A 24,248-nucleotide genomic window follows, 5' to 3' on the forward strand; every position below is an offset into this window, starting at 1 on the left:
GCAGTTGTCGCGCTGCAAAGATCATGTCTGTTGTGCCCCATAGGGGGCGAAATCCGCATTGTGATTCCGGGAGAAGCTCCTCGGCCACAGGGAGAAGTCGATTGAGGAGAACTCTAGCGACAACTTTCCCTAATGGCTGATAGCAGGGAGATTTCCCTATAATTACCACAGTCGGACTTGTCCCCTTTTTAAAAAATGGTTACAATCACTGCGTCTCTTAGATCTCCCGGCATGCTCTCCCCCCTCTAGATGAGAGAGATGAGGTCATGTATCCACGCCAACAGCGCCTCTCGGCCATACTTTAACGCCTCAGCAGGATTCCATCCGCACCTGTAACCTTGTTATTCTTGAGCTGTTTTATGGCTTTGCCTACCTCTTGCAATGTTGGAGTTTCACTGAGTTGGTAGCGGGTCGCATGCTGCGGGATGGAGTCAAGAATACTCGAGTCAAAGGCAGAGTCTCGATTGAGGAGATCTTCAAAGTGCTCCTTCCATTGAGCCTTGACAGCCTCGGTGTCCTTGATGAGTGTTTTCCCGTACTTGGCCAGGAGTGGGGTGGGGCCTTGGGAGTTTGGACCGTAGGTGGCCTTGACTGCAGTGAAGAATCCTCACATATTGTGGCTGTTAGCCAGTTGTTGTATCTTCTGAACTTTCTCCATCCACCACCTGTTCTTTAGGTCCCGGGTTTTTTGTTGGACCTGAGCCTTGAGCCGTCTGTAATGTTGTTTTGCAGCTCCTGAATTGGATTGTTGCTTGAGGCTCAGAAATGCTTTGCGCTTGCCATCTATTAGTTCTTCGATCACCTGATCATTTTCATCAAATTAGTCCTGATGTTTTCTGGTCTGCCCTCCAGGCACTGGTTATGGAGGCCTGGAGGGCAGACCAAGCACTGTGGGCATTCAGCATCTCAGGGTCATCAAGGCATGCCAGATTAGCTGTGAGGCGCTGGCTGTATAGGGCTCTCTTAGCTGGGTCTCTAAGTGCCCCGGCATTAACTTTTTTGCGGCACTGCTTCTGCTGTCCCCTCTGCTTTGGGGCTATGTTAATGTTGATGATGAATCGGATTAGGCGGTGGTCTGTCCAGCAGTCATCAGCTCCTGTCATGGCGCCGGTGATGCGCACATCCTTGCGATCCCTGGATCGGATGATAACATAGTCAAGCAGGTGCCAATGTTTGGAGCGAGGGTGTTGCCACGATGCCTTGTATTTGTCTCTCCGACGGAACAGGGTGTTGGTAATGAGGAGTTCATGTTCGAGACATTTTGTCAGGAGTAGGGTACCACTGGAGTTGGCTTTCCCTACCCCCCTCTGCCAATCACGCCTCCCCAGAGGGCTGTGTCTTTGCCGAACCTAGCATTAAAATCATCCAAGAGAATCAATTTGTCATCCGTGGGGACACGGGACAAAGCTGTCTCGAGGTTGGAATAAAAACCCTCTTTAGCCTATCTGTTGCATCGAGTGTTGGGGTGTACGCACTGATGACTGTGACGCATTGTTTCCGGGATAGAGTAATACGAAGAGTCATGAGGCATTCGTTAACCCCTCAGTGGGAGTCTTTGAGGCGGTCGACCAGCTCATTCTTGACACAAAGCCAACTCCATGAAGGCGCCATTCTGCCTCTGGTTTCCCTTTCTAGAAGAAGGTGTAACCTCCACCATGTTCCTTCAACTGGCCTTTCCCTGCCCAGTGGGTCTCGCTTAGGGCGGCGATGTCAATGTCAAAACGTCTGAGTTCCCGGGCAACTATCGCGGTGCGGCGCTCCGGCTTGTTGCTGTTGGGATTGTCCATGAGTTTCATGATTGGGAAGCCTTCGTTGAGCATCTTGACCAGTACTTCGTGGCCAACGAGCTGGATACGCACAGTAACACGGTCAAGCGCAGGGCGATTCTTCTCACTGTTTGTGAGTCCACGATATATGGCCTCATCAAAATTCTGCTAGCACCAATGAAAACAACGTACAAGACATATGCAGAGTTGTGTACGTTGGTTCTGGAATACCTCAAGCCGAAGGAGAGCACCCTAATGGCCAGTTATCGCTTTTATACGCACCATTGCTCTGAGGGCCAGGACGTGGCGAGCTATGTCGCCCATCTAAGACGTCTTGCGGGACTGTGCGAATTTGCCGGATTTTGGGGGGAAATGTTGCGGAACTTTTTTGTGCTTGGAATCGGCCACGAGGCCATTCTTTGCAAACTGCTGTCTGCCGAATCCCTAGACCTGAGCAAAGCCATCACGATAGCCCAGGCTTTCATGTCCACGAACGATAATACTAAGCAGATATCTTCTCAACATCGAAGCTCACCGACAAGTACTGTGCATAAAATAACGCCTTCAGCAGGCAGAACTGTACATGGCAGGGCCTACCTGCCGGCAGAGGCCAGACCTAGGATGACTCAGAGTCCGCTGTGAGGCGTGAATGCGAATCCATTAACACCATGTTGGCGCTGCGGGGGTAATCATAGAGCCCATCAATGTGTGCAAAGGCTGCAGAACAATGGGGCACCTCCAGCGAATGCGCAAACGTGCTGCGACTCACCACGTGGCAGAGTCCGCAGAAGATGACCGATCCGGCGCGGATCATGCTGAACAAGTAAGAGAGGCAACTCAACCCGAGGCTGAAGAGGAAGTGTATGGGGTATACACCTTCACCACAAAAAACCCTCCGATAATGTTGAAAGTCAATTTAAATGGCATTCCAGTTTCCATGGAATTGGACACGGGGGCGAGTCAGTCAATTATGAGTCAGAAGGCTTTTGAGAAACTGTGGGGCAACAAGGCACAAAGGCCAAAACTAAGCCCGATTTATACAAAGCTGCGCACTTACACCAAAGAGTTCATACCAGTCATTGGCAGTGCGCCTTGGAGTGAAGGTATCGTACAATGGAGCTGTGCATGATTTGTCACTATGGAGTGTACCAGGCGATGGCCCAATGCTGTTCGGCAGAAGCTGGCTAGGAAAGATCTGATGGAACTGGGACGACATCAAAGCGCTGTTTTCGGTGGATGACACCTCGTGTGCTCAAGTGCTAAACAAATTTCCGTTGCTATTTGGCCAGGTATCGGCAACTTCACAGGCGCCAAAGTGCATATCCATCTAGTCCCTGATGCACGGCCCGTTAATTACAAGGCCCAAGCGGTTCCATATATGATGCGGGAGAAAGTCGAGATCGAACTGGACAGACTTCAAGGAGAGGGAATTATATCGCCAGTCGAGTTGAACAAGTGGGCCAGTCCAATTGTTCTGGTGTTGAAGAGTGATGGCACAGTCAGAATCTGCAGAGACTACAAAGTAACGATCAACCGAGTCTCGTTACAGGACCACTACCCACTACCCAAAGCGGAGGACCTGTTCGCAACGCTAGCAGGGGAGAAGTCGTTCACCAAGCTGGATCTAACCTCTGCTTACATGACACAGGAGCTGGCTGAATCTTCGATGTGTATCAACATGCTCAAAGGATTGTTCATATACCACAGATGCCCTTTTGGGATTCGCTCGGCTGCAGCCAACTTCCAGAGGAACATGGAGAGTCTGCTGAAATCGGGTCCGCACATCGTTGTGTTCCAAGACGACATCCTGATCACTGATCGTGACACCACCAAGCACTTGCACAACCTGGAAGAAGTTCTAAAGCGACTGGATAGAGTGGGACTCATGCTCCAAGTGTGTTTTCCTGGAGCCAGAGGTCGAATTTTTGGGGAGAAAGATTGCGGCAGACGGCATCAGACCCACGGACTCTCAGATGGAGGCCATCAAGAATGCACCCAGACCACAGAATGTGCCGGAGCTGCGTTCGTTCCTGGGACTCAACTATTTTGGTAACTTTCTACCGGGGTTGAGCACTTTTCTGGAACCTTTGTATTTATTGCTACTTAAGGGTGACAACTGGGTTTGGGGTAAATCTCAAGAGACAACCTTCGATAAGGCCAGAAACCTGCTATGTTCTAACAAGTTACTTGGATTGTATGATAACATAAGAACATAAGAATTAGGAACAGGAGTAGGCCATCTAGCCCCTCGAGCCTGCTCCGCCATTCAACAAGATCATGGCTGATCTGGCCGTGGACTCAGCTCCACTGACCCGCCCACTCCCCGTAACCCTTAATTCCCTTCTTGGTTAAAAATCTATCTATCTGTGATTTGAATACATTCAATGAGCTAGCCTCAACTGCTTCCTTGGGCAGAGAATTCCACAGATTCACAACCCTCTGGGAGAAGAAATTCCTTCTCAACTCGGTTTTAAATTGGCTCCTCCATATTTTGAGGCTGTGCCCCCTAATTCTAGTCTCCCTGACCAGTGGAAACAACCTCTCTGCCTCTATCTTGTCTATCCCTTTCATTATGTTTCTATAAGATCACCCTTCATCCTTCTGAACTCCAACGAGTAAAGACCCAGTCTACTCAATCTATCATCATAAGGTAACCTTGTAAATGTTTAGTACTAGCTTGTGATGCATCTTCGTACAGGATCGGATGTGTGTTACAATAAGCCAATGTGTCAGGCAAACTGCAACCAGTTGCATATGCATCCAGAAGTCTATCTAAGGCTGAAAGAGCCTACAGTATGGTTGAGAAAGAAGCATTAGCATGCGTATACGGGGTTAAGAAAATGCACCAATACCTATTTGGACTCCGGTTCGAGCTTGAAACCGACCACAAACCGCTCAATTCGCTGTTTTTAGAAAGCAAAGGTATTAACACCAATGCCTCGTCCCGCATCCCAAGATGGGCACTAACATTATCTGTGCATGACTATGTAATCCGCCACAGACCAGGCACTGAGAACTGTGCTGATGCCCTCAATCAGCTACCATTGCCCACCACCGGGGTGGGAAAGGCACAACCCGTAGACTTGCTTCTTGTAGTGGATGCTTTTGAGAGTGAGGGGTCGCCCGTAATGGCTCGCCCAGATCAGGATCGGGACTAGTCAAGATCCTGTGCTATCACTAGTAAAAAAAAACGCATCTTTAATGGGAGCTGATCGGCTGTTCCCAGGGAAATGCAAGACGAAATTAAGCTATTTTACTGACGTAAGGATGAAATGTCCATCCTATCGGATTGTCTCCTATGGGGGAATCACGTGATTTTGCCAAAAAAAGGCAGGGAAACGTTTATATGCGATATACACAGTACCCACCCAGGCATAGTCATGATGAAGTCTATCGCCAGGTCGCACGTTTAGTGGCCCGGCATTGACTCGGAATTGGAGTCATGCGTATACCAATGTAACACTTGCTCACAGTTGAGCAATGCACCAAGGGAGACCCCACTGAGTCTGTGGTCATGGCCCGCCAAATCGTGGTCCAGGGTCCACGTAGATTTTGCTGGCCCCTTTCTAGGAAAGATGTTCCTAGTAGCAGCGGACGCTTACTCTAAATGGAGTGAATGTGTAATAACGTCATCATGTACGTCCACTGCCACCATTGAAAGCCTCCGGGCCATGTTCGCCACCCATGGTTTGCCCAACGTCCTTGTTAGTAACAATGGACCATGTTCCATCAACTCGGAATTCAACGAGTTCATGACCCACAATGGCATCAAACATGTCAGGTCTGCCCCGTTTAAGCCCGCATCCAACAGTCCAAATTATCAAGCAGAGCTTGAAACGCGATACAGATGGTTCCCTGCAGACCCGGTTATCTCACGTTCTGCTCAGCTACCGGACGCGACCCCACTTGCTTACCAGAGTTCTCCCAGCAGAATTGTTAATGAAAAGAGCACTCAAAACCAGGCTCTCCTTAGTCCACCCAGATCTCAATGATCATGTAGAAACCCGGCGTCACCGGCATAACATATACTACGATCACGCGGCTGTATCACGTGACATTGAGGTTAATGACCCTGTATTTGTTCTTAATTACGGTCATGGTCCCAAATGGGTTGTTGGCACTGTTTTAGCCAAGGAGGGGAATAGAGTGTTTGTTGTCAAACTTCTGAATGGACAAACGTGCAGAAAGCATTTGCGATTCACTGACAACCAAGAACAGTTTGAAGAGGACATTACCATCATTGATCCACCCACACACACCAAACCAGCAATCGACCTCGCTGTCAACCACGAGGATGAACCCACCTTGCTCGACAGTCCAATCAGACCAGCTGTGCTGCAGTGCAGCAATGATCCAACCAACTCACCCATGCCAGGACTTCAACTCAGGTGATCAACCCAGGAACGAAGAGCCCCGATCGCCTCAACTTGTATCTAAGACTTTTGGGGGGGGGGGGGGGGGAGTGATGTTATGTATGTAAACTTTGTAATAGTTTAAGATTTGCCACCAGGGGCCGCACCTGTTGGAGATCCAAGGGTCACCTGCACACCTCGTGCAAGCAAATATAAAAGGTTGTCTGCCATGCTGCTTCTTCACTCTGGAGTTTGATTAAAGAGACTAAGGTCACATCAGTTTGAGCTTACAGCACACAGTCTGGTGGAGTTATTCTGAACATAACAATATCTGAGCAGATTTTCTTTTTAGAATATGTGTTGGATTAATTTATTCTGGATTGAAATGCTAGTGCTAAAGGCAAAAGGACAGTATTCTTAACCCTGATATTACAGTTGTTCGTTTTATACATTTTACTTAGGAAATGGAGCCTCCACCAATCAACATGAAGTCTGAATGTCCACCAGCAGGGAAAAAGTGGGCCCTCATTATAACTGTAATGAGGAGCACACAGCAAAGATATCATCTTTCCCTGCCTCAAGTCCAAAGTCACAAAGTAGGCAGGAGAGGGGGCAGGATGAGGGTTAGTTCTGATGTTTACTGCTGAGGAAAATGGTTCAAAAACTTTTAACATGAATTAGCAATAAGAAGCAAAGTACAAAAATAGACTACGCCTTTAAAAGCAGAATTTGGGCATCAGGTTTACAATTGAAAATTTTGGGGGTGAAATTGGCCTATTTTATAGCCCCAATAGCGCCTCCGGGGAGCGCTAACAGGCCACAACAGCATTTTTGTCCGGGGGAAGGGGTTGCTACCGCCTCGGGGGAAATTGCCCGCTGTTCTGGGAGTGCCGCACCCCGCGATTAGTGACCCGGGCCGGCGCACAACCGGCGATGACATCATCGCCGTGCACGGCGAACCCTCACCGCCGTCTTTGCACCCCACGGGGAAAAAGCCCGGCGGGCGGAGGCTGGAGGACGTCCGTCGCCGTGGCGCCACTTAAAGGAGAGACCTTTAGAGCCCTAGACCACCATTTTTATTTGTCAGCCGACTCTTGCGTCGGCCCGACAATGGCAACCCTCACGTGACCGGGTCGCTATCCTGCAGCCCAGCACTTTGTTTTGGGTGCCGGGCTGCTGGCCCGGTCAATCACATCCGTGGTGGTCCAGTGACAGTCACCAAAGGGCCTGCAGAGTGCGCAGCGGCCCTCCCCTTTAATTGACAGAGCTCCGCTTCCTTTGAGGAGCGCACGGCCCAATTCCGCCTCGGGGGCGGGACTTCTGGGCTGGGCGCAGGAAGTCCCGGCCCCTGAAGGTTACCGCCCCCAATCGGGGCCGGGGCAATTTCACCCCCTTCCACTTTTGTTGCTCCTGTATTGAACTACATTGCATCTCTTCAATCTCACAATAAAGGGATATGAGGAAGTTATTTTCCATTATAAATTTGTAACTAAAAAAAATACTAATCCGCAATTGGTTGATTATAGCGAGTGAGAATACTATCCTTTAATCATTGGGTTGTGTGTTCAGTTCTGGTCCAGGCTGAAAACCTGGGGGGAAAAAGGAATATTCCTTCTGCCAGCCAGTGTCCTCAAGTGGTCTTGGAAATGGAAATGTCAGAGTGACACTACAGATGAGAGGACCAAGACTTGGGCACTTTTGGGGGCAAGAGTTGCACTTCTTCTGACCCACATTAAATCCAATGAGTGCCTGCTGTCCACACACATTGGCTCAAAAATACTGCAGTAGGAGATTGAATCTCCAGTATTGAAGTCCCGCAACTGGTGAGCACAAATTTCAACACGGGCCCAAAAGCCATTTTTGTAGAACCAGTCTCCACTGAAAGCTGCCTACATGAATTAAAGATCACTAAACGGGATACCTCGAGGAAAAGCACAGCTTATCCAAACCACATATTTTTTCCACTCATCTTTATCCGTTTTGAGATGCTCATTTTGTGCAGTATTTTCCTTTATCATCAACAGGAAATTCTCCTTTCCATGAGAGGTTCATATTTAATCTGTTATCTGCCAAGCTCGCAGGCCTCGGCCAGGAGTGTTCCGAGGCTAGGGATTTGATTCTGTTGCCTGTGATTGTAATCAACAAATTAGATGTGCTAGTGATCAAGTAATTTAGGCCTTGTGCTTTATTATTTGCGTTCTCTTTGTTCTATTTAAAATGAGGGGCTGAGAAAATTAAAAGATTTTTTCATTATTAAAAATATAATTTTCCCTGTACTATTTACTCCGCTTTTGTCCCAACCAAGTCAGCAAGCAGCCCAAGCTCTGACAGGACTCCTCATGGGTCAACTGTGGCTCAGTGGGTAGCACTCTCACTTGAGTCAGAATGTTGTGGGTTCAGGTCCCAGTCCAGAAACTTGAGCACAAAAATCTAGGTTGACACTCCAGTGCAGTACTGAGGGAAATGCTCCAGTCATTTGGATAAGATGTTAAACGGAGGCCCCATCTGGCCTATCTGGTGAACGTAAAAGATCTCATGGCATTGTTTCAAAGAGCAGGGGAGTTATCCCCAGTGTCCTGGCCAATATGTATCCCTCAATTAACATCACCAACACAGATTATCTGGTCATTATCACATTACTGTTTACGGGACCTTGCTGTGTGCAAATTGGCAGCTGCATTTCCTACATTCAACAATGACAACACTTCAAAAGTACTTCATTGACTGCAAAGCACTTCAGGACGTCGTACGGTTGTGAAAAGTGTTACATAAATACAAGTTTTCCTTTTTTCTTTCTCTGTTTAACCAGCTACAAGATCACAGCCGGTACAATTTCAGTCCTTGATTTTCCATTCCTCCCACTAAGATTCCTCGCTTGCTTTCCCGCCTGCTCTCAACAGCACAGCCAAGATCAGGAACTCATAGGGAGCTTTAAGCACTGTGTCCTCACATTCCATGGTACAGGGTATTGATGTGCTCGGGAATTTTATTTCAATCATATGAAGTCCTCAAATTATTATTAAATATCACCTCTAGACATGGAACCCCAATCTTAGTATTTAAATATAATCCATTTCTTTGTTGCTCAGAATTAGGTTACACCTCTCCTCATGCAATTTTTTTAATGCTTACCATGCGATTAGAGTTGTGCAAATTGTCAGTTGAGAGCTGGCAATGCATCTGCATTTCTGAATTGTACAAATTCTTAAAAACTTTGTATGTGATTATCCAGCAATTAGGAGTTTGACAGAGTGTGATAATGATGTACTGCTTTATTATATTTTACATGATTATAACTTGTTTATACATGGAATGGCAGTTGCTGGAAAACATGAATTATGGGCTCATATATCCAGAGTTTGGGTTACAAACAGACAAACATTATTACTGATGCCCCAAACCTGTGGCTGGTGGAACCACCATTCAATATGCTGTATGCATGCTTAAAGCTGGGAGGCTGTGAAGTGCCTATTACACCAAAAACATCAATGTCTCCCTGACAACGGAGGCAGCGCAAACCTGGAGCAGCTGGAGATTTAAACATCAGCGTCTCCCTGACAACGGAAGCAGCACAAGCCTGGTGCAGCTGGAGTGAGATTTAAACATCAGCGTCTCCCTGACAACGGAGGCAGCTCGAACCTGGAGCTATTACAGGTCCTGTCAAGAGGACAAAGTGAGAAATAAAAAGTAATAAAATTATGACATCACAAGGATGGAGGACAGTGATTGGTTCTTCCAGATTAATTGAATCACTGGACAGGAAATGAATGTTAAAGAAAGCTAATCACTGATTTAATTTGCTTCAATTGCTGATTTTCTAACTTTAACTTTATTTATAATTATGGTATATATTATTTAATTTTGTTTAATTGTAATTATTCATTATACTGATTTTACTATTGTATACTCCTTATTGTATTATTTACAATGTAATTTGAATTTTTTTTTTTCCACCTATGTCTACCTGCGTGCGCATTCTGGCTGCCGCTTCAGACCCGAGCCTTTAACCTCTTTTTACACTTCCTTCTCACGCTTTTTCTCTCTTTCCCTCAATGGTCAACATCTAACGTGTTGTAAAATTGTTGTGAAGTGCCTTGGGACATTTTACTACGTTAAAGGTGTTATATAAATAAAAGTTATAATTATTATTCAAAAAATGAGGTGCTGATCCTTGAGTTTGCGTTGAGCTTCATTGGAACAGGCCATGGACAGAAAGGTCAGAGTGTGTGGAGAATTAAAGCAGCCAAAGGGAAAATTGTACATGGCTCAAGTCATGAGCTGAATTCAAAACAATTAATTCCCTTACAAAACAGCATTAATCTTTGTGAAAAAAATCTAAAGACCAACTTCACTTGGATGATATTTGAATCCGCCTGGGCTATGCCAAAATGCAGATACAAGATAATTAGCAAACTGCAGATCCTTACCAAAAGTCGTCCTTATCCATCGCAGAAACTGCTCGACATTTGAAGCTAGATGGCAAATTGTATTAATGTCCACTCTCTGTCTATAATGGCTGCAGATTAACTAACATTTAACACTGAAAGAAAATCACTTGTTAATGGATTGCAGCACTTTTAGAAGATTAATCTACCCTGAATAAAGCCACAGTATTTAAATTACTGCACAGGAATGCCTGCTGTGTTTAGTAGGCTTTGCTTTGTACAAAAAAAAAAGGCACACTTAATTCAGTAATCAAACGAAAACAGGACTTAAAAGCGACCGATGCACTGGAACAGAGATTGTAGTAGAAACAACTCCGTGCCAAAGGTTTAGTGTCAAGAGCTATTTTTGCAGCATGTAAATCCCAGAATCGTAGCATCAGTTTATTTCTTGTCAAGATAAGTCTAAGGGTTTTAAAGTCACAGCCGATCCACAGAAAATGGGTTACGAAGACTATGGGGATTACATGACCAGAACAGCAAGATTACAATACTGTGAACATTCGGAGATTGTTGCTTCTCAATCACCAGTGTCAAATAAATTCATATTTTGTAATGACCCCACTATAATAAGTGGACTGTACATTCTGGTCAATTTAGGAAAATAGCAATTCAGCCCAATTGGCACTTGGCTGTACCTGTCCCTTTAACTAACATTGTGCTAGATTACCAAATGCTATTTTCTCTGTCCATTGTATGCACAACTGGTGGCCTGAAGATCAACAACCTCTTATCTTAACCAATAAGGGAATAAGGGGTTATGGGGAGCAGGCAGGGAAGTTGACTCGAGTCCATGATCGGATCAGCCACGATCATATTAAATGGTGGAGCAGACTCAAGGGGGCCTTTGGCCTACTCCTGCTCCTATTTCTTATGTTCCCCTTTCTCCTGACAGCGGCAACTCATGTTGAGATACAGTTCAATGGGTGCCAGCAGCCCCAAGTTTAAGTGGCCTTTTTCACATGCAAGCCTAGATGAAGCATATTGGCTGTCATTCAGATTGTAGGACATCACAATCAAGCCCAACATAAGAAAGAAGGACATGAATTTATATAGTATCTTTCACCTCGGACATCCCAAAGCACTTCAGCCAATGAACTGTAGTCACTATTGTAATGTAGGAAATGTACCATCGAATTTATACACAGAAAGCTCCCATAAATGGGAATGAAATAATCTGTTTTAGACACTGGTCGAGGGATAAAGGCAGAGGCCAGGACACCAGGAAGAACACCTCTGCTCTTCTTTGAATAGTGCCATGGGATCTTTTACACCCACCTGACACGGCCTCATTTTAAGATCTCATCAGAAGTATGGCATCTCCGACAGTGCAGCACTCCCTTAGTACTGCACATAAGTACCAGTCTAGATTATGTGGTCAAGTCTCTGGAGTGGGGCTTGAACCTGCAATCTTTTGACTCAGAGGTGAGAGTGCTACCACTGAGCCACAGCTGACACTTAACACATGTACTTTCCAACAGGAGGTCACTGGATGGCTATCAGGAGAGAGAACTGGTGCCTAGCCTAGGAACATTGTGGTCTATTACAGTTGAAATCAACCAGCTCAGCAGACAACAGAGATCAAACCTGAGAACTACTTGGTTTGTACACTGAGCACCGAGAGGGCATTTACCCAGTGAACCATTGAGGGAGCCCACAGAAATTGGTTTTGAATGAAATGAAATGAAAGCCATCTCTCAGTGTGTTGGAATGGGGAGGCTTTGGGATGGAGAGGCGGTGGGGGGTGAAAGGAAAGTCCTGGTCTTGTGTAGGTTTGAGAAGGGGAGCAGAAACTAAAAGTTATTTTTGACATTTAATTCATTATACAAAAGTTTCAAATATATTCAACTTTCCTAGCTTGTCCTATCCAGATCCTTGTTCCCGTGGTAGTAATTTTATATTCAGCATTATTCTGATTTGAGCCCCAAAAGTTTAATCATCCTCTCAGAATAGGGCATCAAAACGGAACTTGGCTCGGTTACACAACCTTAAACTGAACCGAACACAACGGGGCTACTTCAACCACTTCATCTACTGGATAAAGATGCATCAAAATTCAAATGACAACAAAGACCCAAGTGGCAGCAGGGCACTGGTGATCCGCCTGTAGCCTCTGTCATTAGTGACACTTTTACAGCAAAGCCCTCATAAACTTAGTAACCACTAATGTCCTTTGGCATATCTCAATAGATTGCAAAATTAGCTTTACAAGGAAATGTTATTGGCTGCAGTCTCTACACACACTCACAAACCTGCATCTGGTCACATTCCCATGGAAAGCCAATACCTGCGGGCTCAACCTACAGATAACTGAAATGTCAGGTGGTGTAATGGTGCATTAGTTTATCAATTTCCTAAAACAGATTTACAGCTGCTCAGCCAATTCAATTGATGTTCAAAAAAAACTTGCCTTTATGTAGTGCCTTCAACATAGACTTCACAGAGGCGTAATTAGAAGAAAATAAATTGTGCCGAGCCAAAGGAGGTATTAATAGGGCTGACGGAAAGTTCTGGCAAGGAGGTGAGTTTTAAGGAGTCTTAAAGGAGCAGATCCCACAAGGATCTAGGCAGTGGAGGCATCTAGTGAGGTGGTATGAAGATAGAGCTGGGTATCTTCAGCGTACGAGTGGAAGCTGACCCCTTGTCTGTGGATGATGTCACCAAGGAGCAGCATGTAGATGAGGAAGGAGACGCCAAGGATAGATCCTCAGGGGATGCCGAAGGCACAGTATGAATAGATGCTCTGCCTGCTATTGGATAGGGAAGAGTGGAACCAGGCGAGGGCAGTCCCACTGAGCTGGACAAAGGAGGACAGTTGCAGGAGGAAAATGGGGTCATTGACTGCGCCAAAGGCTGCAAAGAATTCAAGATCGAGGAATAATGTCACGGATTTTGTGGTTAAAAATAACAATGAGACAATCAACGCTTACTGTTATCAATGTGTAAATCGGACAGCATTCATTCATAGGCGGTCCCTCGAACGAGGATGATTTACTTCCACGAGAGTTCACAGATGTTTCAATGAAGGACCCGATGTTCCAGACCTGAACTCCAGTTGAGGGGATGGAAGATGCCTGTGCGTGGATTTTTTTTTTTTTTAAATGCGTGGTGACCATTGCACACCAGCCACCACACGGGCTTCCAGCTGACACACATACGCAGTTAAACGCAAAAATAAGGAAGTTGCTGTCAGAGTTTCCTTGTACCTCCAGAAGCTTTGTCATTACAGTATCTTGCCAAGAGACTCGGCACTGAAACACATGAAGGGTGTCGAGGAAATTTTAGCTTAAATTAACTCAGTGGAGACTTTGAGTCGTGCTTCGAGAGAAAGTTTATTTCTTACGAGATATCTCGGAGAGCCCGCTTAGTCCACACTAAGGCAGAACTCTGACTTTTACAGGAAAACCCGTGCTATATTTATACAGTAAAAAGAGGAGTTTTATCTTCAAATTCCACACATTAACATTAATCATATTACTCCGAGAATACAAAGGTCATCCCGGAAGGCACACATTATCTGTTCTTGCATAGTTTCTCCCTGTCTGTGTCGATAATCAGTTTCTCCCTGTCTGTGTCGATAATCAGTTTTAGGAGACTCATGCAAGGAACAGATAATCAGTTTTTGTTTTCTTAAGACAAAGAAGTTTGGGTGTTTTCTCTAGCTCCATTATTTCTGCAATATCAGCAAGAAGTGATTTTAACCCTTCCCTTTACCATACTACATAGATCGTTTTCTTCCACAAAGGGTGTGAAGTTGCTGCATTTACGTAGATACCAACTTCACACGCCAGAAAAAGTTAGGGCTTGTCCATTCAAGTGAAATTGAATTTTTAATGCCGTGACAAGTCTTAATTACTGCAAAACACATCTAGCATAGCAAGTTAACTTTTACAAGCGTAGAGTCCCATTCCTTCAGATTTGTTTTGTTAAACTTTCTATCTCTTTTATATCCTCGCCTAATGCCATCTTTCTTCCCCTCTTTATTTCACGTTCGGTACATGATTTGGCATTGAATTAAATATTCAAACTTACATTTCCTGATTTAGACTTTGCGTGCCTCAGTAAGGATTCTTCAATTTGATTGTTTAAGGAGACACATGCTGTTGCTTGTCCTGTTCACACAGGTCTCAGATCCCCTGTAGAGGGCATGGCACTGAAATGGATTTCTACTCACAGCAAGTTCCAGTACATGAGCCTATAGAAAATCTGCGGGCGAGTGTCAGCATAATGAACGGCTGGCACCATTCATTCGACGCTGAGTGCAAAATCCGCGCCTCAGCATCTTGATCAGGGGACATCACGTGGGGCATTGCAATCTGTGCATCTGTGAGCATGCTCACAGGTTTGTAGAGCTGTTGCATGGTGAGTGGCTTAGCCAGTCATGTGATGTGCACAAGACTCAATAAAACCCGAGTCAGTTGGGTCTAGGTCATCCACAGTTATGCAGTTGTGAGCCTAGTGGATGAACTGGTAATGTGAAGTGTGATTGTTAAACCTTTGTTAATAAACCAACTCGCTCGGAATCGAGGAAGACTTGCTTCCACTCCCAACATGAGTTCTCTGGTGGCTGAACAGTTCAATACGAGAGCCACAGACCCGGTCACAGGTGGGACAGGCATTCGTCGAGGGAAGGGGTGGGTGGGAGCTGGTTTGCCGCGCGCTCCTTCTGCTGTCTGCACTTGACCTCTTCACGCTCTTTGATTTAAGACTCGAAGAACTCAACGCCTCCCGGATGCACTTTCTCCATCTCGGCCGGTCTTCGGCCAGGGTCTCTCAGGGGTGATGTCGCACTTTACCAGGGAGACTTTGAGGGTATCCTTGTAACGCTTCCGCTGCCCACCTTTGGCTCGTTTACCATGAAGGAGCTCTGCATAAAGCATTTGCTTAGGGAGTCTTAAATTTGGCATGTGAACTATGTGGCCTGCCCAGCAAAGCTGCCCGAGTGTGGTCAGTGATTCAATACTGGGGATGTTAGCCTGGTCGAGGACACTGATGTTGACGCACCTGTCCTCCCAGGGGATTTGCAGGATCTTGCGGAGACATCGCTGGTGATGTATCTCCAGCGACTTGAGGTGCCTTCTATACATCGTCCATGCCTCAGATCCATAGAGAAGAGTGGGTATTACTACAGCCCTGTAGACCATGAGCTTGGTGGTAGATTTGAGGGCCAGGTCGTCACTCTTTTCCTCAGGCGGCCGAAGGCTGCACTGGAAGTGGTGTTGGATCTCCGTATCAATATCTGCTTTTGTTGATAAGAGGCTCCTGAGATATGGGAAATGATCCACGTTGTCGAGGGCCGTGCATGGATCTTGATGACTGGAGGACAGTGCTGTGCCAATTAGTTCTTAACAGCAATATGTTTCTATGAATTCTTAAGCAAAGAACCCATGAAGCAAATACCTTACAGGCCTTTTTGGTGCTCTGGCAAGGACAAGCAGTCGGTCACTAATTACACGGGAGTCCTCCCAAAGCAGCATACCAGAAAACTAACGCAACGCAAATGATTATTTTGCTTTTACAATCAGGAGGGCATTTTAACATTATCCTCATCCCCTCTTTAGCTTTCTTGACTTGCGTGCTATTTGCTGGTTAACAGAATAGGGCAGACAAATTGCTGGGAAGATTTTCTCTCCATTCTTCTAATGCAGGCAGCAGTTCCTGCTGCCTACCTCTGCAGAAACCCCATGGGCTGCTGAGGTGCCAGTAAAGCAGCAGCTATAGATTCCAAGCCTGTTGTGACAAGACTTTCTCGGAGGATTTAGAGGTCCACGCTCCATGCAAAATATTTTCTAAAAAAAAGATAGCCGATCAACTTTATACAATTTGTAAAATAAAAAGGGTTTATTTCTTTTAAAGAAATCTCACTCTACCACATGGCTTGCTTCTTGAAGAGGCTGCAGTATCCACACATGCCACTGAATCAAGCAAGATAGAACAAAGGCATATTCACTAACAAAATGATAGGAAACTGGCCAAAACACAGAGCTCAAGAGGACATAATATATCAGTAAATGTATACATTTTGTAATATCAAAGATAAATATTTACAATTTTTTGTTTGGAAAAAAAATCCCACCACTCTTATAAAATATTCCAGTTTCACATTTTTTTCCTGAAGAATTTTCTTCATATTACATATATATGAAAAATATAACATTCTGCAATGAATCTACAAGGCATTAACACAATTTAGATATAAAATTTTCATCTTGTTGTTGATTAGCACCATGTTTATGGTGACCTAAAATTACATTCAATATTATTTTCTAAATCTGGCTTGTGTCAAATTCCTGGTAAGAAAACAAAAATTCCTAAACAAAGTTTTCAGCATATACTTTACAAAATATAAATATGATTTACTGGCAAAAAAGGCTTAGTTGTGTTAAAGGCTAGTCCAAATTTTGCCCTTTGGATAATTAAATTGGACTTGATGTTCATTTTTTTTTTTGCAAGAGCAGGGGAGAATGGAAAAGAAATAAGAATATGAATAGGAAGAAAAAGTACCATCGAGGACTTCATCCTCATGCACCAAATGCTAAAGTCTATGTACAAAACTACAGGAAATTCTACAGGAAACTATTTGGGACATTGCAACTTGTTTAATTCTGGGCACATTGGGGCACATTTTCTGTGAATGAAATCTGTGCCACAGCCAATAGAACTAAACTGGATTCACGCCTCTTGATGCAGTGAATGCGTTCTTAACTCAGTCCAATTCACTGTCATTCGGGCTACTTCTGAAACCCTGAAAGCAGCTGAATCAACCCAACTGATGACCTGCTAGTGCAAGCTCTGCCTACTGGTCACCAGTACCAATGCTCAATCAAGCTTGAAGAAAACCTGCCCGTGCTTGGCTACATTGAGCACTTCAACTTAACATTTACCTCAGCATTCATTTAGCATTTACCTATGTGGTACACAGTTAAAACCAGATTTGGTTTCAAGACCCATCTTAATTATTTCTAGTACAATAGTGGAGAACAGGAAAGGTGGACTTCGGAAGAAGGAAAGAGCATGTGAAGCTTTGACTTTTCATCAAAACTTAAAGTAGGAAAATCATTGCACCATTTAAGTCCCCTGATTATTTTACTGATATTGATGCATGGATTTAAAAAGACATTCTTTCAAATTGTAACGGACAATGAAGTCCTGGACACAGTATTAAATATTCTGACCTAAATTCTGAATCAATAACTGCTTATTTACAATCTACCAAATGATTATAATTGGACAAACACTGGTCCAACATATGTGAAAGATACAAAGGTATTGCTTTCTACACTATTTACAAATCCATTGGTTCTGTTTTAACCACTACAGGGGTGAATATGGCACTTGGACTGGGAGCCATGTTACTGGGATAGTTAAACATGCTCACTGCATGCGAAAACATCTGGGAATTTTCCACTTTCAGAAACGGCATGGCATCATGAAGATTAGTAGTTTTATCCTGACTGTGTCGATGGTCTGGGTCTAGAGTCAGCACCGAACACTCTTCATTGGCTTCCAGTTTCACTACAGGGGTGAGAGCACAATTCAGGCTGTGTGGCGACGAACAGTTAAGGTTCTCAGAGCCTTGCACGGGAGTTTCAAAGTCTCTGTCCATTCCTTCAGCCTTTATGACAGAGGTCGCAATACCATTCAAGCTGCTCAGCATCACAGTGTGGAGATGCTGATAGTTTGATTCGCCATCCGAAGTAGGTCCAAGCTCCTTCTCCATCCCTGCATTGCTGACTCCAGAACCAGCAGCATTTACACTTGTGACGGCCATCTGGAATTCGGGAGTGTTCAGAATGGGCTCGGGTGGTTTAAACACTGTGGCGATTACACTGCCCGGACGATGTGCAACCACTGGCTGACCATTGCAGTTGAGGGTCACCAGTTGTGTGATGGCATCGAGAGAAGGTTGTACACAATTGTTTATCATAGTCGGAAATCCACCGTCAGGTAATGAAAGACTGGTGCCAATCAGCTGGGCCTCGGATAAGCCACAACCATTTGCACCTGTGTGAGACAAGGCTGCCTGGATGGTGACAATTTCTTTCGATCCTTCCGAACATGGAATAGTGCGTAAAATTACTTTGGAAGGAGAGTTGTTCAATGTATCGGTTCCAGACAACATTGTTGTGAGGGGTATTGTCTGCAGCATTAGAGTACCGACTGCTTGCGTGCCAGAAGTCATCACCATAGGAACCTGGGCTGGGACATTTATTGTTCTGTTGGATTCGAGAAAAAGAAAACATTTATTAAACATTTTACAGACCTGTAGCAAGATCTCCAACACAACAAATTAGATCTACAGGATACCCGGTTAACATTTTTCCAAAAACTTTTAATGTCTTTTTTTAGAAAAAAAAAGTTTACACAGTAGAGAAGTCCAAACTAGTAAGATGGGGGGGGGGGGATCTACAAGAAACATAACCAGTCTAAATACAAACAAAACAGGAAGAGAGAACATATGAAAGAATAAAGTAAGGAAGGACATTGATGGCAAGGGAATAAATAGAGTTATAGAACAGGAGTCTAAAATGATGGTTAAACATAAAGTGAGAGAAAATCCGATTAAAAATGAGTTAAACTATGTACAGCAATTCACAGTGTCTAATAAAACAAGGGAGCTGCAGGCAATCATGTATTGCGAGGAACCAGACATAGTAGGGATTACTGAGACATGGCTACAGAAAAATCAGGATTGGGAATTAAACATTGAAGAGTATAACATATTTAGAAAGGATAGAGAGGGGAAAAGGGGAGGCAGTGCAGCTGTACTTATTAGGGATAACATAATGGCAGTAGAAAAAAGTGACACAGCTACCAGCAAGACAGAAATAGAATCCATCTAGAGATAAAAGATAATAAAGGATCAATCACACTAATAGGTGTAGTCTACAGACCATCTAACAGTGGAAGAAATATGCAGACAAATTAGGGAAAAGAGTAAAGAACATAGAATAATAATCATGGGAGATTTCAACTACCCAGATATTAATTGGACAGAAGATGTAGGTAAAGGGAATAAGGGAATGGAGTTCATACAATGTGTACAGGACTCCTTTCTAACGCAATATGTAAAAAGCCCATCAAGGGAGGATTGTTTATTGGATCTAATAATGGGGAATGAACCAGAGCAGATAACAGAAGTTGCAGAACATCCAGGTAATAGTGACCATAATACAATATGCTCTAAGATGATAACTGAGAAGGACATAAGTATGACAAAAAACAGATTAATAAATTGGAGAAAATTTGATTTTGAAGGGCTGAGAATAGAACTTGGGAAAATAAAATGGACAACAATATTAGCAAACAACAATGTAGGACAGCAATGGGAAACATGTAAAACGGTGTTCAACAGAGTCCAGGAACAATATATTCTGCGAAAAGGAAAGAACAAACTAAACACTAATGAGACTCCATGGATGAATAAAGCCATTAGGGAGCAATTGAGGGTAAGGAAAGAGGCATACATTAAGTACATAGACAGCAGGGGAGTGCATGATCAGGAAGAATAGGAAGAGATTAGGAGAAGTAAAAAAAAAACAATTAGGTGGGCTAAGAGGATGAAATTAAATTATCAAGGAACATTAAAAAAAATTGTAAAATATTTTACAGGCACATCAATAAAAAAGTTTGGGATGGGAATAGGACCATTAAGGGATAGACAGAATAATACCACAGGTAATAATAGAGAGATAGCAGAAATATTAAAGAGTTATTTTGCTTCAGTATTTACCAGGGAGATAGAACAGGTGGACATGACATTAGATGATGATATTAGTAATGAGATAAAAGTGCATTTAAAATAAAAAAGGGGATATATTAAATAAACAAATCAAATTCAAAGAGGATAAAAACCCCTGGTCTGGATGGATTGCATCCACACATTTTAAAAGAATCTTGGGAAGAGAAAGCAGAGGCATTACTACACATATTTAATAACTCGTTAGAAAAAGGTGCAGTACCAGAGGACTGGCGGATAGCTAACATAATAGCTATATTTAAAGGGGATAGTACATGTCCAGGGAATTATAGACCAGTTAACTTATCAGTGACAGGAAAATAATGGAATCCCTACTAAAGGAGAAAATAGAAGAACATCTAGAATAGTCAACATGGATTTCAAAAGGGAAAGTCTTGCTTGACCAACCTCACTGAATTTTTGAAGAGGTAACAGAGAGAGTAGACAATGGTAATGCAGCAGATGTTATTTATCCAGATTTTCAAAAGGCCTTTGATAAGGTACTCCATAATAGGCTGATGAACAAGGTCAAAAAATGCAGAGTCAGGGGACAAGTAGCAGAATGGATAGCTAGCTGGCTTCAAGACAGAAAGCAGAGTCGGGGTAAAAGGTGACAGAAGGATCAGTGCTGGGACCATTGTTGTTCACAATTTATATTAACGATTTAGACTTTGGAATCAAAAACATTATGAGCCTGAAATTCCGGCCTCCCTGAAAAAGCCGGTTTTTGGCGCGCAATGCGCATGTGCCGAAAACCAGCTTTTATGATCCGTCAATTTCTGGCTTGACAGGTCACGCGCATCTCGGCAGCAAGGACATTCGCATGCGCAAGATTGTGCTATCTGCCCATCTCTTGCCCAGCGAATGTCCTTCAAACTCTTGCGCCTGGTGAAAGCAAGCGCATAGCCTACTTTTACCAGCGTAAGAGTTTTAAAACATATAAAACACAAAAATGTGCTTTTAAATTTTATTTTTATGTTAAAAACCCTGCCCACTAAGGTAAGTTTATTTTAAACCCAAATTACAAAACTTAAAAAAAATACGAAAAATATATAATTTTTCTAACACATTTATTAACTTTAATTTAAATTAATGTTAAATATGTGAGGCTTTTTTCTATTTGTGTTTAGCTGTTTGGGGTGGGGGGGGGGCGGGGGGAGGGTGTTTCTCATTCATAATATTGAGAACTCCTACTTAGAGTTCCCATTATTATGAATAAGAATACTTTACCTTGATTGGGTGTCCAGGCCCACGTGACTCCAGCTCCAGCTCTACGTCCGTTCAGACGTTCACGCGCTCCGATGCGCATGCAGAAGAGGCCTAAAATGCCAATCGCTGATGGGCGCCCGAGCAAAAAGGTAAGTGTGTATCTTTTCTCTTCTTTTCAGGAGATCGCCCGTGGGAAGCCCAGAACCGGGATTTCAGGGCCAATTTCTAAGTTTGCGGACGACACCAAATTGGACGGGAATAGTCAATACTGAGGAGGACTGCAACAAATTACAGGAGGACATTGATAAACTTGAAGAATGGGCACATATAATTCGCAAATGAATTTCAACACCGATAAATGTGAGGTATTACATTTTGGTAGGAAGAATAAGGAGGTTACTTATTACTTGGAGGATGCGAGTCTAGGTGGGGTAGAGGAACAAAAGGATCTTGGAGTACAAATACACAAATCAATAAAAGATGTGACACAGGTTAGCAAGGCCATAAAAAAAAGCAAACCAAGCACTAGGGTTTATTTCTAAAGGTATAGAATTGAAAAGTAAGGAAGTTATGTTAAACCTGTATCGAACCTTAGTTAGACCACACTTAAGAGTACTGCTTTTATTTCTGGTTGCCATATTATAAAAAGGATATAGAGTCACTGGAGAGGGTGCAGAGAAGATTTAATAGGATGATACCAGAAATGCGAGGGAATACATATCAGCAAAGGATGAACAAGTTGGGTCTCTTTTCTCTTGAAAGAAAAAGGCTGAGGGGTGACCTGACAGAAATCGTTAAAATTATGAAAGGTTTTGATAGAGTGGATAGAGAGAGAATGTTTCCACTTGTGGGGAAGAGCATAACTAGAGGCCATCAATACAAGATAGTCACCAAGAAATCCAATAGGGAATTCAGAAGAAACTTCTTTACCCGAAGAGTGGTGAGAATGTGGAACTCGCTACCACAGGGAGTGGTTGAAGCGAATAGTATAGATGCAGCTAAGGGGAGGCTAGACAAGCTTGAGGGAGAAGGGAATAGAGGGTTAAGCTGACAGATTTAGATGAGGAAAGACAGAAAGAGGTTCGAGTGGAATATAAACACTGGCATGGACGGGTTGGGCCAAATGGCCTGTTTCTGTACCGTAATCCTATGTAAAACCGCTCATGTTCAGATTCAGTAGACTTGCAAATAATAACCATTTAATTAGAGGCCAAATGGATTGGTGTTTCACACCTCCCTTTCCCACCCACTCCAAAAGCCAGTCCAGATCCCATCCTTGCCCAAACCACAGCAAACAATGTTAGTAAAACATTGCTAACTCTATCATAGCACATTAAGGAATCTTGTCTTTCACTATTTACCCAGCTTCCTGACCCATTACAAACATGCGTCCATTAATAACATCTCACTGGACTTCCTGCTGCAGATAGTGAAGTCTAATGTGTGACAGCTTTAAGCTTCTTCCCTTCACACCCACCCCACCTACCCAAGCTCCACATGCTCCTAACTTCCTGTCCAGGCTTCCTGCGCCCAAAGTTGAAAATTCATAACAGTCCCTTATTTGGCTGTCTCAATACCGAGCAGTCTAAATGTGGAAGAGAGTCCTGACCAATATATTTACATCTAAGCTGTGGTATTTAAGTCTCACCCAAATGTTTGAACTTATGCCCAATAATGGCAATACAATGCAATGTTAAGCACACCACACATTTCGGGAACCTTCAGTTCCAAAACAGTGCTTTTGTTCCATTGAGCATGTTGAATAATATATTTCACTGGTAAATACATTAGCTATTGTTGAATATCCAACTGAGATACCTTGGTGGTCAAAAAAAATCTTGATGTACTCATTTCTCTAGGGATATTGGTCCCAAAGTTCTACCAATACCTCCTGAAGACCCTGATCCCATTAACCTGGTCCCTGTAAATACAAGTCAGATAACGCAGGCACACATTACGTCAACCTATTGAAAATAACTTTGGAAACAGGATAAAGTTATATGCTGTTGTTATATAGTGCACAACCTAAAAAAACACTTCTGAAGTTATGATTTTGGAAGAATAAGTTAAACAAGCAAGGAATGAGGTGCATTATATTCAGCATTTGTGCAAAATGGGAGAGTTTAATTTTTCTGCAAAACCCATTTACAAATTACAAATCATTAAAACTACAGTAAAGTTCACTGTTACCTGATTATGTGTCCAGCTGATGACATAGTTACACCAACCCGAGAGATATCTGGCGGTCCATGCTGAAGGACTGGATTGCTTGGTGATAACTGTATGGTTCGTACAACCGGACTCTGCTGTCCTTCTGCCTTCTGGGTGGGCTGAGTCAGCAAGGAAGGGTGTTCTTGTTTGATGTTCTGCACCAGCACACTCTGTGGCTCAGCTGCCACCTTGTTTGCATTCTGGAACTGCAAGAATCCATGGTTGGCGCTTCTGCTTTTTGATGGCGATGTTGCCGAGTAATCCGATGAGGTCACCAAATTAGATGTGGAATGGTCGGCCGAGTCATCATCTATTACCACCAGATCCTTGGGCATCTCTTTGAACTGATACACCAGCCGCTGACCTTCCACTTTGGCCAAGATCCCTCTCTGGTAGTAATATCTAAAAAGATCATTCAGAATTCAACTTGTTGTTATATAATGCAAGATAAAGGAAAACAGGACAAGAACAGCCGGAAGAAAAATTAGGAACTGACATGAACAATTTTTTTAAAAACACACAAGGGTAA

The 24,248-nt window shown here is 43.6% G+C and overlaps 1 protein-coding gene across 10 annotated transcripts in view; it reads right to left on the reverse strand.

The window, feature by feature from the left end:
• Positions 1-16,379: 16,379 nt before the first annotated feature.
• elf1 (E74-like ETS transcription factor 1) overlaps positions 16,380-24,248 on the reverse strand; it is a 272,982-nt gene continuing 265,113 nt past the window's right edge. For all 10 annotated transcript variants that reach the window (XM_070883077.1, XM_070883075.1, XM_070883074.1 and 7 more), the window contains 2 exons: positions 23,699-24,121; positions 16,380-18,776 (listed from right to left, as the gene is read on the reverse strand). In XM_070883077.1, the coding sequence (XP_070739178.1) occupies positions 17,846-18,776; positions 23,699-24,121 (1,354 nt within the window). In that variant the 3' untranslated portion in view covers positions 16,380-17,845. The remainder of the gene's footprint in view (positions 18,777-23,698; positions 24,122-24,248) is intronic.

This window comes from Pristiophorus japonicus, chromosome 6, assembly GCF_044704955.1.
Source record: "Pristiophorus japonicus isolate sPriJap1 chromosome 6, sPriJap1.hap1, whole genome shotgun sequence".
NCBI lineage: Eukaryota > Metazoa > Chordata > Chondrichthyes > Pristiophoridae > Pristiophorus > Pristiophorus japonicus.